Source organism: Ursus arctos, unplaced genomic scaffold (assembly GCF_023065955.2).
Source record: "Ursus arctos isolate Adak ecotype North America unplaced genomic scaffold, UrsArc2.0 scaffold_30, whole genome shotgun sequence".
NCBI classification, from domain to species: Eukaryota; Metazoa; Chordata; class Mammalia; order Carnivora; family Ursidae; genus Ursus; species Ursus arctos.
The window spans coordinates 14,696,383-14,716,995 of record NW_026622986.1 but is presented as its reverse complement, the minus strand read 5'-3'; the positions used below and the strand labels follow the sequence as shown (position 1 = coordinate 14,716,995).

At 42.3% G+C, this 20,613-nt stretch overlaps 1 protein-coding gene across 2 annotated transcripts in view; it reads right to left on the bottom strand.

Moving 5' to 3' along the window:
- Positions 1-20,613, bottom strand: part of PRTFDC1 (phosphoribosyl transferase domain containing 1) — an 89,865-nt gene that overhangs the window by 6,357 nt on the left and 62,895 nt on the right. For both annotated transcript variants that reach the window (XM_026478925.4, XM_026478926.4), the window contains exons 4-5: positions 11,587-11,652; positions 1,098-1,115 (exon numbers count right to left, since the gene is read on the bottom strand). In XM_026478925.4, the coding sequence (XP_026334710.1) occupies positions 1,098-1,115; positions 11,587-11,652 (84 nt within the window). The remainder of the gene's footprint in view (positions 1-1,097; positions 1,116-11,586; positions 11,653-20,613) is intronic.

Sequence of the window (20,613 nt, the reverse complement as noted above, 5' to 3'; positions counted from 1 at the left end):
GCAGGTGGGGGCTGCTCACTGGGAACACCGGGACTCGTGCATGCACATTCAAGGACAAAATCTGGCCCTGAGGTTATGCAACACAATACGGAACGCATGAATTTTCATGGACATGGGATGTACATCTGAATGCACTGAATGGATAAACACCTCCCCCGTGCCCTCCCCGCTCAATAGGGGATTCTACGGCCGGGAAGTGAGATGTGTCTGGACGGCAGCTGGTGACAGCCTGTGAATTCTGAGGGTGCGAGGCCGCCGTGAGCCTCGGCTCCTCTCTGCTGATGAGCTGCTGCTCAATTAGAGGAGAATGGGCAGCAGAAATGCATTGTCCTTGGGACAGAAATCAGTTGTCGGGAGCTGATTATCAAAACAACAGGTCTGAATTTAGCCAGGGTTGGGCAATTCGTTTGGCTAGAGGGTCTACTTCCTGGGTTATGTCTGAGCCAGGAGACTGCAGATACATATGGCACACACAAGCAATTGTGTAACAAAAGCTTGCAAACGGCTCCCTTGAATTCTTGCCAGCTGATAAGACAGGCGTGCTCTTGAAGGGAAAGTGGCCATGTGCTGTATTAAGTCCACGGCTGCCACAGGGCCCGTTCTCTCTTTTTTTTAGCAGAAAAATTAAATTAAATTATAGCTTTCTCTTGGATTGCCATTTTAAAATCGATTGTATTTATGATTTGGTTGCTGAAGATAGAATTGCTTGAAGTCCTTAGGGGTCATTAGCAAGAACACTGAATCAAGGGTGAAAAGAGTTCAAACCTTGGTTTTACTATTATATACATTTGGTTCTGTTGGGCTAGTTTCCTCTTCTGTAAAAATGCCTGATTCGCAAATAGGTATAAGAACCAATTTAGACATGCGTGAAATTCGGCATAAAAATGGATAAAGTACCACGAAACTATTATTGCAAAGCTTTTATTCTAAATTGTTTCAGGCCACTGATTCCAGTTAGCTCTTAGTAAATTTGGAGAGCCATGCACACAGTGGAAATTCAATAAATCCTTGACCAATTTGATAATAAATTCTATATTTCAAAACTCACCGTTAGATTCTTTCAACTTCCAAACAGGGATAAAGAAAAGTCAGCTTACCTCAACAATGAGGACATTCTGGAATTAAAAAAAAAAGACATGCAACGGTTATTTAGAATACGATGCAAATGTGCCTCACAAGATAGACCCAGGTTTTTGCTTACAGTTAGAAATCTCACAATTTGCTTAGCTGGTCCTCCCCCACCCATCTAACTCAAGGGCTCAGAGGTAACGTAGGTATTGCAGATTCATGTCAACAGTCCCTCCGCAATTACTGGGTGCTACAGTTTTGGTATCTAAATTCAGGTTAGCAGCAGGGTCATGTCAGATCCTAGACCTGTCTGAAGAGCTATCCACAAGGTCGACCCATGTCCCTAATTCCAGCAAGCACCCCATCCAGCACTCGTTGGCATACAAAGGTTACTAAGAGTTTACCAGGAAAACAAGCCACATAAACTATGTTGTTCATGGAGACAGCGTCTGCAGAAGGATCACGTATTCAACTGTGACAGTCCTATATTCCCGCCGAGCCACCAGTCATTGGGGACTCTTTATTTACTCTCAGCTTTTCAATCCTGTGGAAGAGGGGGCTACAGAGAGCTCTGAGAAGCGCCTGGTTGATATTTTTAGAAGCATGGTTGGGCTTCTTGCTATGTGCTCTCAAGCCTACCTCTCCTTCTCCCCTAAAAACACTGATTCTGTTTCATTTCAATTCCTGTTTGATACCTGTCCTCCCACTGGAATATAAACTCCATGAGGATGGGAATCATGTCTGTCTTGCTTACTATTGTATTCCCAGTCCCCAGCATATATGTACCGGCATATCAATGCTCCGCAATTATTTACTGAGTGGAGGATTAATAACTGATGACACTGATTAATGAATTAAAACCAACCAATTAAATGGATTAGTAGTTGCATGTCAATACCGTCCCGCCAAATTAAAATACGACTATGTAAATATGACATTGCAATGAACTGAAGGGTGTGGATATAATGTAATGTTGTGTTTCTTTAGATGACTCTTCATTTCTCCCTATGACTCATATAATACTTTAAAATTTCTATCAAGCCTTACACCTTAGAAAGCTCACTTACGTCTAATGAGAAAGAGATTTAAGTAATGAAAGTGTTAGCCAACCAACGAAAATCATATTTACTTTATGTGTCAAATGCTTCTTAGGTGGAAATATCTTTCTGGAAGTGTTTTTCTCTGAGGTATAGTCATTAAATAGTCATCTAGTCGTTAAATACTTTTTTTTTTTAAGTTTTATTTATTTGAAAGATAGTGTGTGAGTGAGGAGAGGGGCCAAGGGAGAGGGACAAGCAGACTCCCTGCTGAGCACAGAACCCAGTGTGGGTCTCGATCCCAGGACCCTGAGATCATGACCTGTGCTGAAGTCAGATGCTTAACTGACTGTGCCACCCAGGCACCCCCCCTTTTAAATAAATTTTTAAAATCTTAGTTTTATCATTGAAATGTAAGCTTATCTTGTCCATTTTGAAGTAGGTCATGCCCACAGTATCCCCTGCCCTAAGAGTCACAGTGACAGAGGAGTTCCCTCGGTATTCCGAACACTTTTGCTATGTTCTTAACCGTTAACCCACAACGGTTGGTTAGGATGTGCATTTTTAGTCTGATTGAGGCTTACCAACCATGCCTATTACCCAACCTGAATACTTGGAGAATATTTGATTAATTTAATTCCCTAGTTCATAATCTCTTGTTTCAATCTTATAATGAAAAACTCTTTAAAACTCTGTTAGTCTGCATTCTTGTGTAATGCAATAAAGTACACTGTACATAATTAAATTTGTTTTTTAAAAGCTCAGAACCTTGCAAAACAAGAGTCATCTTTGAAAAGATTAACTTTAACTAAAAGATACAGTGGTGGCTGGGAAGTGGGACTGGAATGTGTACTAATCCAGAGATAGGTTATCAAAATTACTTAAACACATTTTAAAATCAAGGAATGCGTATGCAGATTCAAAATCAAATAGAGAAGTCTAAAGATTTTCTAAATGGTGCTGTGTATCTATCTGTAAAGTATTTAAAAATGCTCATGTGCTTTATGTATTAAAGTTATCATGGCTTTCTATATTATGCATAGCCAAAATTGATCACATCTAACAAAAATGACAATAATCTGTTTTATGTTTTTCATTTTTCCTAGTTTTATTGAGGTATAGTTGACATACGCTGTATAAGTTTAAGTCATACAGCATAATGGTTTGATTTATATATTTTGGAAAATGATTACCTCAATAAATTTAGTTAGCATCCATCATCTCATACAGATATAATAAAAGAAGAAAGCAAAAAAAGAAAACAATTTTTCCTTAGAATGAGAACTCGTAGGATTAACTCTCCTAACAGCCTTCGTATATATCACACGACAGTGTTAGCTACAGTCATTGTATTGTACATTTCATCCCTAGTACTTATTTATCTTATAACTGAACGTTTGTAGCTTCTGATCACCCTCCTCTGATTTCCCTGCCCCCCACGCCCTGCCCTAGGTAACCACATATCTGATCTCTTTTCCTATGAGTCAGGTTTTTTGTCTTGTTTTGTTTTAGATCCCACATGCAAGTAAGATCATACAGTATTTGTCTTTCTCTGTCTGACTTACTTCATTAGCATAATGCTCTCAAGATCCATTCAGGTTGTCACAAATGGCAGGATTTCCTAGTTTCTTATGGTTGAATAATATTCCATCGTGTGTGTGTGTGTGTGTGTGTGTGTGTGTGTATGACAATTTCTTTATCTGGCACTACTTTCTTAATATCATATAAAACCTAGGACATATTTAGATTGCCCTAGTTGTCTTTAAAATGACCTTTGTAGCTGGTTTGTCTCATCAAAGCCCATGCATTGGGCCTTTAACTCCCTTTTAATTTAAAGTGGTCTCTTTTACTGTACTTCTATTCCTCAGTTTAATAATTTTAGACACCATCTATTTACTATATTATATAATGATGAGAATTTAGTTGTTTTTACACTATCTCACTTCTTTTTCTATCTCCAGGGTAGATACTTTGTTATGACTGTATCTTCTTGTAGTGCTCACATTTTTTCCCACTACAGAGTCAAGTAGTATACTATAATTATGTTCCCTTTTAGTTTGTTTCGTTCCTTGGAATTCCTACTTGTTTTCCCTATCATCATCCAGTGTCTTAGACTGCAATAACTCTCCTTTTCTTTGGCTTGCCTTCTTTTCTCTTTCTTTCCTTCCTTCCTTCCTTCCTTCCTTCCTTCCTTCCTTCCTTCCTTCTAGCTCTTCCTTCTCGGAAGGATTGTTATGAAGAATACATTAGTTAATTATGGTTTAACTATATTTCTCAAAGGATTTTGGAGGATTAGAGAGGCTAAGCGGGTTGATAACATCTGTAACAACACAAAGAACTTTGCGAGTTGTGTACGGCATTTCAAAAGTAAAATTATTTAGTGGGTTCATAAATGATGGGCAAGGGAAAACTGATATAGAAAAACCATCTGTTACTGAAAGGGAGCTATGCAGAAATCTAAAGATCTTCAGTGAGTTAAATAGAGCAGTCAATACAGATATTTCTTTTCCTTCACAGAACATCACACTATTTTCATCACACACATTTTCAAGTTCTTTCCTAAATAATATGTGGGTTTACTGTCCAGATTGTTAGCAGCCTACCTCTCGTATGAAAAGTTCACCTCCAAAAAAGCAATGCATTTAGTACCTTTGGAAATTGGCATACAAAACAAATAGCCCAAGAGTACAGAGGAAGTGACTACCCCAACTTTGGAAGCATTTTTACTAGTGTCTAAGAGAACTGATCTCTTTACATTTTAATATACCAGGATTAGCTCCACAAGCTAAGGGACAAAGACAAATTCGTCTTTATACGATCAGCGTATAACATGGAGACCGGTACGTAGCAGGTGCTCAAGAAATGCTCGTGGAAAAGATCAACAGTTTTGACCCCAGTTCTTTCTCTAGGTCGTTAAACTTTTGACATATCCCCTCCATTTTTTTCTCAATGATGTACAATTCCCCCTTAACTGAGCTATAATTAATGTCTACTGCTTTTAGTTTTGCACCAAGAAATCTTCCAAAATCCCCCCTCCCTTTTTTTTTTTTTTCTGAGTGGGCAACCTTAGAAATTTTTTCAGGACAGGCTGTGCCTCCTAAGCGCTTCCAATCTGATAACTCCCATCACTGAATCTGAGAAGCCTGCCAGTTACTGTCTTAGTCATCTCATTTCCTCCCGGAAAGTCAGTAAAACTTGCAACCTGGGGGCCACAGGCAAAAATTCTATGAGGAGTCTCTGGAGTGTGTCCTTTCCTTGCTACGGTGCAATCCTGATGGAAGCTAATCACCTCAAGTTTCCTGGAAAAAAAGAAAGGAAAGAGGAAAAAGAAGACAAGAAAGAAGGTAGGAGTTATACAAATCTAAACGATTTTCTTAAATAGGTTATTCCCACTTTCAGTCTTTTAAATTTTTAAATTTTCTTTTTTTTTTTTTTTAAGATTTTATTTATTTATTTGACAGAGACAGCCAGCGAGAGAGGGAACACAAGCAGGGGGAGTGGGAGAGGAAGAAGCAGGCTCCTAGCGGAGGAGCCTGATGTGGGGCTCGATCCTGGAACGCTGGGATCACGCCCTGAGCCGAAGGCAGACGCTTAACGACTACGCCACGCAGGCGCCCCCAGTCTTTTAAAATGCAGCATGATTCGCACTCCAGTCTAACCGGCAGCAGCACAGTTTTGCGGCTATGGTCATGGCAAGCAGAGGGATGGCAGGAATTATGATGGGCTCATTGTGGGTGCTGAGCACGGGGAGGAGCGTGACTATGAACCCCACGGAGAAAGGAATGTAGTTCAGCATTTCAGTTTATGTGATAATTCGCAAAATTGCCAGAATCATCAGTCGGTGGGCTTTTCCATTATTGTTCTCAGCCTCGTCAGATGCAATAAAAAGGAATGATTTAAATAGTTCAGGCAGCCAAGGAGGAAATTCGGCAGGTTCTGACGCTTCATTTCGGCATTTGATTAGAAACTGATTTGGTGGGGGAAGGTGGCACGTCTCCTGAAATCTTGCATTTAACCTGCACATCTGTGTTTTCCTGTTGCCAGATTTGGGTCTGTTTCCATGCATTTGGTTTTATTCCACCCCTTTCAGAGATTCCCCTTGAACATGAATAAAATCGTTTTGCTTTAATGGCTCCACACATTTCATGAAATGCCAGGATTAAATCAACGTTGAAAAAAACTCAGCCGGAGAGCACGTTGTGCAGACAGCTCGAACACACCGAGGAAAATGCTTTTAAACATCGTGAGCCGACGAAGCCATTTAACTTCATCGAGGGTTCCCTTTATTCAACAGCCATGACCTATTTAGAACCATGACTCAGCCAGCTTCCCTTATGAGCTTCCTTTTCTTTGCTTTAAAAAAAGGGAAGAAAGAAAGAAAAAAGTAAAGAAGGAAGGAAAGAGAGAAAGAAAGAAGAAGAAAAGTAAAAAAAGAAGCCAAGAAAGAGACAGGTCCATGGGGGTCATTGTCTCTTTTCTGAATACTGTAACCCACACAATTCTTTTTTTTTTTTAATGATTTTTTATTATATTATGTTAGTCACCATACAGTACATCCCCAGTTTCCGATGTAAGGCTTGATGATTCATTAGTAACCCACACAATTCTTTAGACAGTTTAAGAAGTTATGTAGTACAGTTATGGCTCTTATAATGTATGCACAATTATATAGGTGAGTTATGGCCCCAGGTTTTTAAAAGTTCTTTTATAAACATTTGATTTTTTAAAAATCTTTTCAGGGCGCCTGGGTGGCTCAGTCAACTAAGCGTCCGACTCTTGGCTTCAGCTCAGGTCATGATCTCGGGGTCATGAGATGGAGCCCTGCGGCGGGCTCCACGCTCAGCCAGGAGTCTGCTTGAGATTCTCTCCCTCTGCCCCTCCCCTGCCCCCCCACCCCGCTCACACACACTCTCTCTCTCTCAAATAAAGAAATAAATCTTAAAAAAAAAAAAAAAAACGAAAGTAAAAAGTCTTTTCTAACCCTCCGTCCTTCATTTCATCGTTTGGCTCTGCTGCTGCTTTGGACAGCACGGTGCCTTCTGCAATGCTCCTGCTTCACTCCTGTGGTTCCAGCGCTCGTGCTGGCTCAGCCTATATGGCCTCCGGACGGGTTTCTCTGCCTGGAGTCTCTCTCCCGTCCTCAGTGACTCTACCCTCCTATCGAGTTCATTTTCCCAAAACACAGCTTCTTGATGTCACTTCTGCTCAAAAACTTCTGCAACTTCTCTTTGCTTTTCTGAGCAAGTTAAACTCTTTATTGAGACATTCAATATATCCTACCAACCAAACCCAATTCACATTTTTGGTGTTTTAAAGTATTCTTTCTCTATTTTGAGCTGATTTCCTTCAGTCACATTGGTCCACTCTTGTCCTCTGGCTGTCCTATTTCCCTCCTTTGTCCCTCATTTCATGATGCTCTTCCTCCCTTTTCTGGGTTATTCCCAGGCTTTCTGGTCCCAAGTAACACCTCAGCCTCTTCTTGCACAGACAGTCACAGTCCCGAGGAATCATTCCTTCTTTGGATTTCTTTAAGGGCCAGGGGCTTTTCTTGGGATCATTAAAAAGAGTACCCGCTAATTGTTGGGTGCCTTTCGAGTCCCCCCCCCCCAACGCCCCGGTGTACATTCTGGGTGATGGAAAGATTCTGGAGGGCCCCTGAAACTTATTTTTAAAGTCCTCTCAAACTCTTAATGCATAGCCTTTCCCTGAAAGGCTGAGGGATGGGTGAACAGATCAGGCCACATGCATGCCTTCATCTGTTTAAGGAAAAGGAAATTCCAAAAGTTAAGTGCCACTGTTTTCACTTATCACTTTCAGGTGTGTTGCAGTTACCAACCCCATCCCCGCTTTGAATCTCTTGTGACACCAAAGCCCTTCTGCTTCTCGAAGACAATGTGCCCTCACTTGACACCTTTCTCACTCAACTTAAACCCAGCGTGCTGGCTGATGAGTCCTTCCATCTGGCTAGACGGGCTTCTATGTACCTTTCCCTCTGCATGTCCTTCCTTTCCCACACTTCACTGAAAACCTCTTTCTGGTTTCCTTCTAAAAGAAAGAGGAGCCTGCTCTCAGTCACCACATACTTATTCCCACCTGTCAGCTACGCACCGTGCCCGATGCGGGAGATAGGATGGTGAATAAGATAGGCAGGCTCCCTGCCCACCTTACCCTGACGTTCTGGTGGGGGGAACAGACCAATAAAAAAGTCAGCCTCAAAGTAAACACAGCAAACTGTGGAAAGGGCTGACTTGAAATAGGGTACAGATACGGAGATGAATGGGGAAGGTAGGGAGCCTGTCTCTTTTAGACGGAGAGTCAGGGAAGGCCTCTCTTACACAGGAGGCTGAGACCTGAAGGATGGGAGGAAAATGGATTCCAGGTTGGAGGCCACAGCTTGTCCGAGGTCTTGGCAGGAAGGAACTTCACCTCTGTGGTGATAGCACTGTGAGGAGGGGTGAGTGGTGTACGAAGATGGTGGGAGGGAAGCAGGGCCAGATCACAGGGGTCTTACAGGCTGTGAGAAGGAGGCTGGATTATAATCTCAGAACACTGGGAGTAGGGTTCCCAGATAAAATACAGAACACCCAGTTACATTTGAATTTCAGATGAATAACAAATGACTTTTGAGTTTAAGTATGTTCCAATTACTGCATGTGACATGCTTATACTAAAAATGTGTTTATTGTTTATTTGAAATTCAAATTCAACTTGGCATCCTGTTCTTTTTTTTTTTTTTTTTTTGCTAAGTCTGACAACCCTAATCAAGTGGCCGCTGAACGGTTTTCAGTAGGCTAGTGAGGAGATCTGATTTGTATTTTAAGAAGATCCCATTTGGAGAAGGGTTTGGAGGGCAGCAGGAGTTAAATGAAGGAGTTCAAGGAGACTAGTGGCTACCATAGCATCTCAGAGAAGGGACAGCAGTGGTCTGGCCCTAGAACACCAGTGCTTCTCAAACTTCCATCTGAATACAAACCATCTAGGGATCTTGTGAAAAGGAAGACTTAATTCAGATGACCTAAAGTGGGATCTGAGATGCTGCATTTCTAATTAGTTTGCAGATGGTGCTGACCTTGCTGGTTCCTGACCAAAGGTCATCAAACTATAGCCCATCGGCCAAATCTGGCCTACTGCCTATTTTTACAAATAAAGTTTTATTGAAACACAGCCATGTCCATTTGTTTCCATTTTATCTATGGCCGCTTGCTGGTTTTGTGCTATGATAGCAGAGTTAAGTAGTTGCAACAGAGGCTGTATAGCCCCCCAAATCTAAAAACATTTACCGCCTGGCCCTTCCCTAAAAAGTTCACTAACCCTTGCCCTAGACCACATTTTGCTACTGAAAGTCTAGACTTGGGTGATTACCATAAAGATGGAGAGAAGTGGGCAGTTTTAAGATACATTTGAGAGTACTGAGTGCGGTCTACACTGGCTCATTAAGCACTCCCCTCTGATGGGAGCCCAGGTACCCCGAACTGCATAAAGATGCATCATCTCTAAGCCTAAGCTGTTGCGATGGTTGAGAACCTGTCTAACCAATGCGGATTCACCTTAGAAATATTTATCCCGTGTGTTCTAAGCTCAAGGGGTTCTACTCGGCACACATTTAGGCACATACAGAAATCCATCAATGCACACGTAAATGTGAGGGTAAAGATACCACGGAATAGCACCTGGTAACCTGGAAGAATCTCTTGTCATGTAAGCAAAAAATGGAAGCTGACTCCTGCTTGTATTTACAGCCGGCTGATCTTCCACCTCTCCCACCCGAACCTCCATGATCTCTACTTTCTCATGGCGGGAGGGTGTCTTCGTAGTATTCTGGGAGGGGATACCGAGGCACAGTACTATCACCCCTCCTGTCACTCCGTCCCTAGTAAGAAACTACCCTTTCCCCACCCTCCTCTCCAGCTCCTAAAGGAAGGGACTATCTGGTGCTCATGTAGAAGAGAGATCACTTTCAAATGAAATAGAAGATTTTAGAAAGCCGGAGAGAAAAACCAATTTTATGTGCAACTTTTTTCTTGGCATTCATTTAGGATTCTTAGAACTACCACTTTGACAGACCCCTGGTAATAGCCCATGGCAAGAGGCTCGTGTAATACTGCACAAGGTATGGTACTTCTCTCGTGCCATGCACCTGTCAGGCAATGTCCTACAACAAAGTCCCAAAATGACTTATCGTTTAAAGGCCACTCCAGGCTTGTTAAAAGTTGTGAATTTCTGGAAATTGCTTTGAGTATTTTAGTTTTTTAGGAGGTTATCTTTATTTTAATTGTTTTTTAAGTAGGATCCACACCCAGCGTGGCTCCCAACACGGGACTCGAACTCACAACTGTGAGATCAAGGCCTGAGCGGAGATCAAAAGTCGGTCGCTCAACGGACTGAGCCACCCAGGCACCCCAAGGATGTTATTTCATGTGCTGACGTAGTAACATTAAATGGTGGCATAGTGATGCATGAACATCAGCCCGTTAATTCCAATTTCTGTGGAATATAACTTACGTCTACATAGCAACGTCACGCCCGGATGGCTACTAGGCTTTCTGAAGAGTAGAGGGAAGGAAGCTGGTTGGTATAGTTAGAGCCCTCGTGGCTCTGTAGTGTTCCTAACGTTGTTACACATATTTCTGTTAAATGTGCCTGCTATTCCTTCTCCCCATCCGGACATTGCGTCACAATAACAACCACAAATATGGGAGATTGAACTTGTGGAAGAGACTGATCCCTTTTACTTGGAAAGCTGAACTTGTTCAAGGATAACAAATACAAGGTACGTCTGTGGAGCTGTTGCTTGCATTCCCAGCAAAACTCGAATCTCAGGCCCCATTTCCACAAAGGCCATGTGCTTTAGGAAACAACTGTTCGCTCCAAAGGACGGATTTATGTCAGGATCCAAACAGATTTTCACTTAATTATTAAGCACGGGCAGGTCTGGAACGCCAAGTTGAAAGCGAAGGTGTTCGCCCTGTGATCTAATGGATTACGTTCTTTTGCGTGGGAGTGAAAAAGGCAAAAGGCTGAAAAATGTGCTCCCAAGAAATCCTTTTTTAATCCCCTCCTTAAATTTTAGATATTTCAACAAACCTGTTTAAATGTCTTACTGCAATGCCTAGGTGCTGAGCCATAGATGAGAGACCAAAAAAGCAAATAAATAAAGGAATATGCTTCCTTTTCTAGAAGAACCGCAAGAGGAGAAAAGGAAGAAAGCAGGAATGCCAAGGGATTTTGTAATACGGGGTTGTCTGAAGTGAGGTTGGGAGGAAGGTTGGAGACCAAAGATCTGGTCAGCCTCAGGTCCTGGAAGCATTATAAAAGGAGTGTTTTATAAGGAAGAAATCATTAAAAGGATTCACACATCCATTTGCATGAATTAGCCAGCCCGGGAGAGTGTCTGAAATGCTTGTCAAGAGCTGACCTGAAATGAGGGTCATTGATTTCCCTACGACATCTATGCAGCCCGAGCCCAGTTACATTCACAAACCTTTCCAGCCAGTGTTGAAAGATCATCGCCTCCAATTATCTGCATCTCGCCCATGGACTGGTCGTTCTAAAAAAAAGCAAAGATAATATGTCACTGTACAAGAAAACCTTTACAGCACATATCCCCCCCGCCCCTTCCCCGTCTACCGGGCTAGCGGCTAGATTGCGCCTGACAAACGCGGCAAATAGCTGGGGCAGATTCCTCGTTGCCCCTGGTTACCGAGAGCCGCTGGCCTGCCTCGGCGCTGGAGACAAAGCATTCTAATGGCTCCGGGAGGGGAGAGACTCCGTGCAAAGGGGATGATAAAAGGAGTGCAGAGAAAACCAACAGCCCTAATTTTGGAACACAAAAATGATGGGAGGTGCCTGAACCTATCCCGAGGCAGATGCAACGGGGAAGGCAGTCATGCTCCGGGACCTCCCTGGAGGGAGGGGGCTGGGGGGGGCGCCCAGAAGTGGGCCACGCATTTGTCTGCTGGGCCACCAAGCCCCAGTCGTCTGCTCCAGTGGGGAGCAATCAGATGGTGGTTCCCAAAGAAATTAGGGGCCTCCTCGACTCCTACCAACACAGGTCCATCCCCTCATCTGGTGTTGAGGGCAGTTCTAACAGTTCACAGATCAAGAACTATTGCGCTTAGACCTTCAGGCGTGAACGAAGAAGCCTCAGGAACTTTCCGCAGTCCCAGGAATATGTTAAGAGACTTTTGCACTCCAATTCCATTAGAGGTCATGAGTATTCATTTTCATGGTGGCTATGTATCCTACATCATCCTGCGCGCGCACACACACGCACGCACACACACACACAAATATGCTTTGTTACACAGCGCCTATCACAGCAAAGTAACATGGAGGTAGAACAGGAAACAGAGAGCAGGCAACTTGTTTTCTGGCCTCACCTCGGAGACACACAAAGGGACTGACGCAGATTCCCCACAGATTGTGGCTTCATGACCAAGGCAGACCCTTCCAGCATTAACCTAAGGGAGAAGGTGATGGTGCGGGCACTCCATGCAGGATGTGCTGAACCAGGAAGCATCTTAGGTCACTGCTGCGGCTTCTTTAGCTCAGGGCTTTCCCCTCTTGTTCTGGCAAAAAGGCTTTGCCTCTATGCTTGGGGGCGGGGCGGGGTGGGGCGGGTGTGGTTCATTCCCTAAGGATCACGTGGGGCCAGGCCTTACCTGGCTAAACCAGCTATGCCCCAAGCTACATCTGCCCTTGGACTTGCAGCTACTGAAGCTAATTCTTTCCCTTAGGAATGTTCTTGGGTTGGTTTGAACTGGATTCTGTCACTTGCAAGCGAGTCTCTATCTAGGCATTGAGCTCCTTCGTCGTAGAATTGGTCGAGGTAGAAATCAGCCGAATAACCAATATAACAGTTTCACCAACGAAGCAGCTTTAGGCTTATTACCTTACTGCACAAGAGGAGGGAAAATGACCTTAAAATGTTTTCACTTCCACTTGGAAAAGCGTTCATTCTTTACGGCAAAGGAGTGGAGAGGATGCCCACCAAGTAGATAAGTCCAATAATTTTCTTCTTATGGGAACTGATCGCAAAAGGAGAAAGTCAAAGAACATCCAGAATTCACGGATCTCTTGCTGTTTCTGAATGGGCATTTATAACCATACATTCACAAACGGTCGTGCAGTGGGTTAGGAACTTGTCAAAAATGCCAAAGGAGAAGATTTTCTTATCACTTGTAGAGGTGCGAGATATAGGAGCTAACATAGGGGGAATGTCTGCATATTAGACTCAAATGTGTTGTTAATAGCAGTGGGAAAAATAAAATTTCAATACCTCCACCGGACGGAGGTGTGCAGAATTGGATGGAACCACTAAACCACACAGTTTAACGTAACAAACGAGATCTACTCTCTGCCAATCAGAGTAAATGTCATAATAATTCTATTATCATCTTCATCCTATTGATTAAAAACAAAACCCACAATATATCAGAAAGCTGAATAATGTGCTTATAAGTCTCGCCTTCAGCATGTTGCCAAGCAAGTCTTAGTTCAGAAGACCTTACGTAGAGTCCAAGTTTATAACATGCTTTTATTATTAGATTTGTCCTTAACGCATCTGGAACTTATATCTTCCTAGTGTCTGTATAGTCAATTGTCCCAATACCACTTACTGAATTGTTTGGGTTTTTTTCCCTACTGGTTGGAAATGTCATTTTTATCATATCTTTCATTCTCATATGTGAGGGTCAGTTTTTATACTCTTCTGTTTCATTAGCCTAAAGGTCCATTTTAGCATCCAAACTATACTGTTCAATTATTATAGCTTTTTAGTATGTTTTAGTATCTGGTAGTGTAAGTCCCATTTTTGTGTTCTTTTTTTATTGTCTCGGCTATTTTTGGACATTTATTTGCCTATTTGCTGGGCTGTTATGAAGATCAAATGAATTAATATATACTGATCATTTAGAACAGAGCCTGGCACATGGTAAGTACTTGATAAATGCTGGATAGAATTCATTTCCCTCCCTCCCCCTCTTCCTCACTTCCTCCCTTCCCTACCTCTGTCCTTCCTTTCTTCCTTTCTTCCTCTCTTCCTCCTTTCCTTCCTTCCTTCCTTGGAAATGGTCACTCCTCAGACCTCTCTGGACACTGAAGTCTGGAGCTCCCCTGGTTTAATGACTCCAGGAAAGAAGACTTTTGTCTCGCTGGGATGGAGAAGGGAACTTACAGACCATTTCTCCATTCACATGCTCCCCATCACCTTGCTGCTTTTAACCCATTCCTCCTTCACTCCATCTTCTAAGAACCTAGTGACTACCTGTGAGCCTTTCAGCAATCCTGTGGCACAAATCCGGGGCTTCTCATCGACAGTTCCCTTCATAGGCATTTAGATTTCCACTTTCTCTATTCGGCTGAGTCAGTGCCCTTCCTTAATCTGTTTTGCCTCCTAAAAACCACTGACATCTCTCTCCCTGCCCAGTGAGGTTTTCTCCCCTCCTCTTTGTCCTTGGGGTATATACCTCTGTTTCTTTCTTTACCGGCATTTTGGTGGGGTTTCAGGAGAGACTAGAGCTAAATGTATGCCTTCAATCCACTGTGTTTAACCATGATATTTTTCTAATGGTTCAAAAGCATCCTTAGAGTCCTAGGATCGATACATTTTTTTAAACCATCATTGGTTTCGATTTGATAATATTTTATTTGGGATTATTTGTCATATCTTCATAAGTCAGATGGGTTTATAGTATGAAAGCACAGTTATACTAGCCTCATACAATGCGCTGAGTGGTTATTTATCTTTTTCCTATGCTCTGGAAGAGTTTGTATAGGAAAGGATTGATCGCTTTTGCTGAAGTTCAGTAGAGCTCAGTATAGGTATTATTTAATCCCCAACTTACAAACAAGGAACCTGAGCAATGAGTATTTATGGAACTTGCCCGAAGAGGAGCTGCTGCTAAGTGAGTCTAGTGCAATCCTAGAATTGCCTGGCTCCATATTATTCTGGGGGTAACGAACCCCTACCCTGTGTGCCCAGTATTCCTAGAAGAGAGAAGCACAGACTATGTATTTGAGAGGAGCCTACAGAAGAAGTGGGTTCTGCTTCTACTAATGACGTGAAATACACAAGCTCAAAGGCCAAGGGAAGCCAACATCTTGGTAGAAATGCTGGCAGCGGTTAGGTACATTTAAAGAGCCAAGGAAATCTCTGAGATTTAGCCCAGGCTTCCTTGGAAGAAATATTTTGGAAATGACTAGTTTAGGTGACCCGATCTCCAGGTATCAAAGGGGGCACACCCAAGCAGCCCCGCTGGTGTGGTGATTCGTCCTATGGAGACTTTGGACTGCTTAGATAATGTTTAGAAAACAACAGTACTGAACAAGAATAAATATCCTGAGTTCCTGTCCTTTTGAGGAACAGGAAGAGGAAAAGTAAGAAAAATAAATAAACAAATGAACCACTCTCTAAGCCATTCGTTTTCAAAGTCAGAGACATTTGCTTCAAAATCTGTACACACAAAAGCTTTCTCGATATTCTCAGCCACCACAGATCCTTTAACTTGGCTTTTCCTCCCCATTGGTCTGATCTTTCCTCTCAGCTATTCTGTGCCTAGTAAGGTCACTGATCCTGTATTAGATGGCTAGAGACGCAAAACGAAAACCAGAAATACTTCACTATAAGGAGGTTTAATGACCAAACTGGAGAGTTTCTGATTGAAATGGTGCAAACCACTGATTTTCTCCCCCAACTCTAACATCTGATACCAAGTCAAAGAACGAGGACAGGGGAATAGGTTCCAGTATCCCCAGTTTTCTTTTCAACCAGTGGTTGATGTAGGACAGGACTCTTAACTGGATCCTTAAGTCCTTTAAGCTGTCTGAGGTCAGAGCGGAGGGCACAGCGTGGTCAGAACCTGCCTGGCTTCTGGGCCCCTTGCTTCAAGCAGAACAATTCCACTAGTCTGTGTTACATCGACTGGATTGAAAGTGAGGTGGTGCAGGCAAAAAAAGTTTGAAAACCATCGTGTTAGCATTTGAAATTGACCAACTTTTTGGTTTCCTGTGCATTTAAATACCCATCTGCTTCTGAGATCGTTTGTTCTGGAACTCATTCTTACAACTTATGGGGGGGGGTGGATATGCTATGGAAAGAACAATGTGGAGATTAAGTGACCAGGCAGCTGGACACCCCAGGTCCCCTCAAGGACCAGACTGCCTGGGTTCCACTCACAGCCCCACCTTTCATGAGTTGTATGACCTCGAGGAAGTTATTTACCCTCTCAGTGCCTCAGTTTCCCTATGTACCAAAAGGGTATATTAATCGTTTCTACCTCTTAAGATTATTGGAGGACTAAATGAATTCATGCACATTAAGCACTCAGAAAAGTGCCTGGCATGTAACAGTTAGCAGTATATAAAGTAGGCCCTATATTCTCCTAAGAAACTTACAAATCTACAGGGTGTCCTAACATCTGACTTTGTGATATAGTCTTTGTTTGGTTCACTCAGTGTATTACTGTTCCGTCGGAGCCATGTGCTCTGTGGTTAGGGCTTACCGGGGCTAACCGCTACCCATGAGGAGGCATGTGGGTAAAGAGGACTCATGTCCTTGCACTGCCCCTTTGTATCCTGGCTGGAGCTTTGGTTAAAAACGACCTCATGTGTGTTTTCTTTTGGGGTTTCTCAGTGACCTCCCAGTTTCCACGCTGTGGTGTCTGAAGCTTTACAGCGAATCATTTGGTAGGCATAATTTCTATCATTCCGCTTTGCTGTTTTCATCCTTCTCCTCAACAGGCAGAAGCCACCTAGAGATTGTGCTCTGACCCACTTTTGCACTTAGCTCTCATCAGATCCTTGTGGGGGCCATTTATAGTCAGTAGAGCAAGGAGTTGACCTTAAAACTGCCTTACAAGATGGCGGCAGAAGGTCTGTGGTAGAACATGAGAATGGACGTCTGGGCTTCTGATCTCTTTTCCAGGCCCAGCTGCATTTTTACGTTGAGAATCATGAGCTACCCTAATTCCTTTCTATGAATCCACCATTTTAGCTTAAAGTAATCTAAAATTGATTTATGTACTACCTGTAAACAAAAGAACCTCAACTAAGATACCATGCTGATTTACAGGAAAGGTCGGTATTTGCAAATTTTGCTAAATATTACTAGTGACAAGTGACTTGTGGCACATCTCATCACTATAGATGAACACCACTGTCCTGCACTGAGGCCCCAGGAGTTCCCGGCACGGAATCTACTGCATTATCTTCCGTGTCTTAGCTCATGGTTGTTCACACACACTTCTCCATCTTTCCTCACATAGGTAATTCGTACTCTTTCATCACGACTTAGTTCAGGCATCATCTCTTCTAGGAAGTTTTCCTAGAGTCCACTGGACTTTATATGTGTCCCAATAATGCTCTATACAGATCTGCATGTTAATAGACCATATCCAATTGGAATTTTTTTGTGTATGTAGCAATTGCCAATAGAATGGAAACTCCTTCAGCATAACAGCCTTATTGTCATCCTAATTGTACCCTCTGTTGCTGGCACATCTTGGCATTTGGTATTTATGGAGCCATACTGAAGCATCCGAGTACATGTGTTAACTATATTTTTAATACTTCTTCTCCTACCCACTTAGACAACAAGTGTTCTCGGGCAGTACTTGGTTTCTATTCCTTTAAGTTCTTTCTCCAGCTGTCCAGAAGCCTGAAGGACCTTATTACTCAATGGGAGTCAGAGAAAAATGAAAACTATAAACAAACACATGAGAAAAAATCTATAAAGCTCAGAGAAGGACTTAAATAAAGCTGACTTGAGTAACTTGGAAGATGGGACGACTGGAAAAATGTAGTCCTTCCTCTGTTATGTCTGATTCTCATCCAAATGGTATTTCTTTATTCTCATCCTCTTATTATCTCAGTTCCTAGTCTCCTCAATATTTTTAAAAACCTAAATGCCAATATCCGTGTGAATTCTGAACACTAGAAATATGAAAAAATGATTTACCAAGATATCTTAATAACAGGAATTCATTTCATGATTAGTAAAAGATACATTTTAAAGCCAATCTAGTGTTTTAACCAGGAGAAAAACACAGAGGTTAGCATGTACAATTTCACTCATTTGAAAGTATACATGTATTTTGCATTTTCCTGAATTTGGTGTGTCTAACTTTGTAAACATGATGTGACTTTATTCAAAGACAAAATGGCTTTCTGCTTAATGACAAGGATTTATTACTCCATTGTGATTGGTATTCTACTCCACCCAGTCTCTGAGAGGGGTACTGGTTAGCTAAGAGTAATCTCCACTCAAGGGAGAAAGGCCCTTTTCTTTATGAGAAATTAAGGGGAGCTGGGTTAGAAGAAGGGGCCACAATGATGTGAAGAATCTGTAGGCTGGGAGAAATAATGAAGGGTCATCAAAAAAAAAAAAAAAAAAAGAGAGAGAGAGAAAGAAAGAAAAGAAAAGAAAAAGGAGAACAGAGAGAAGAAAATGGACCTTTATTTTAATTTAGTTATAAAGGACCCCAGGAAGGATGAAACAGTTTGAAAACAGATCCAGCGACTTCGCTTTACATGAACTCTGTTTGAAATCTTGAAGCAGGATATCCTTCTGTTTTGAATCTTGGTATTGACTGTTGTTTTGGTTTAAGTTATGTTTTTAAATTATGGATCAGAAGGAAAAACAACTGGAGCCTCTTGAAACATCTGATTGACCCCAAAAGACTTCAGTAAAACCTGTGTTTTAAAGTGTGGATGGTGGACGGCCATATCCCCGTGGTTGACTCTTTCTTGGAAGGCCATTTTCTCCATACAATTTTTTTTCCTCCTAAATAACCCAGGGAAGATTTATAATTATAACTTAAAAAGAATTAAAAATAGTTGTTCAACAGTAATGAAATCTTTAACCAGCTCTCATGAACTGGTTTAAGGGGAAGGAATAGTGAACAGGAAGGACCAAGGGAGAGAACTGGCAGCAGATAGCACGCCAGAGAAACCTCTGGAACACACACCGCTTTTTGGCATTAAATTTGGATCTGTCTTCTTTCCCACCCAACTGTACTCTAGGTCCAAAAAGTTCTGCTATCTCGTGTCACTTCTCAGCTCAAAACATTTCTGAAGATACCCATGCCTGTAAAATGGTGTCTGATTTTGTCCGATTTTTTTTTTTTTTTTTTTGGCCATCCTCAGAGCCAGGCAAGACAGCCCCTGAATATCAAAAACACCAAAACACAAAGACATTTGTTTTTTTCTTTTTGGTCTTATAAGGAAGTTTCTGGAAAATTCTGTTAGAAGTTTGAGCTAGTGAGAATTATGCAATAGGGACATGTGGCTGAACTGGGCCTTGCCCTCTACCCCCTTGCAGTGTCGAGTTTGTGGGGGGTGGGGAGAGGATGGTGGTAGAGAAAAGCAGAGCCTTATCTTGGGAAACCAGAAAAAGAGGGGCTGAAATTTTTTCAAGTTGGCCACCCTAAATAACCCAAAGCAGGTGTTTCAGAGACCAAACTCCCCAGATAACCATGTTCCCTCCTGCCTCTCTGCTCGGAAGGTATCGTCTTGGAGGCACCTGAATCAGGAAAAAGAGGCACGAGGGAGAAGAGCCCAACTGCCCCAAGTCCCTGAAGAGCTTAAGTGGGTCAGTCTCATGCAGGTTTTAGGCAGGCTCAGTCATCACCCAGGAGCTGGTCCTGGGCCCAGCTTATGCCCTGCCCTGCGGACACACGGCTCTGCTCAGGCTTGCAAGGATAAGTACAGCTCTTTCAGTCTCTAGCTCAGGTAATCAGGGTAGACACATGAGCTTGGCCGTGGACAAAGCTATAAAGCTTCAAAACTTTAAATATTTAGAAATATGATATGTGGCTCTGCATTTATAATTTTGCCTGGGGCCCCATAAATATTAGAGGCAAGGCTGACTTTGAGAACCATTTACTGACCATTTACTAAGTGCCAGGCACCATGAGAAACACATCACGTACGTGAATCCTAACAAAATCTCATGAGTACCATCAGCAGCCTTCCTCCTTGGTATTTACCCGAGGAGTTGAACATTTAGGTCTACACAAAAACTTCCTCTTGAATGTTTATAGCAGTTTTATTCATAATTACCAAGACTTGGAAGCAACGGAGATGTCCTTCAGTACATGAGAGGAAACTGTGGTACACTCAAACAATGGTATATCATTCGAGGCTAAAAAGAAATGAGCTGTCAAGCCATGACAAGACATGGAAGATGGTTAAATGCATATTACTAAGTGCAGAAGCCAATCTGATGGGGGCACATACTGTATGATTCCAACCATGACACATTCTGGGAAAGGGAAAACTATGGAGACAGTAAAAGATCAGTGGTAACCAGTGGTAACCAGATCAGTGGTAACCAGTGGTAACCAGTGGGGGAGGGGGAATGAATAGGTGGACCACAGGTGATTTCTAGGGTAGTATAAATACTCTAGGACACCATAATGATAGATACATGTCATTACACATTTGTCCAAACACATAGTTATGGGGTGTCAATGTAGGTTCGTCAGTTGTAACATATGTAACATGGTATAGG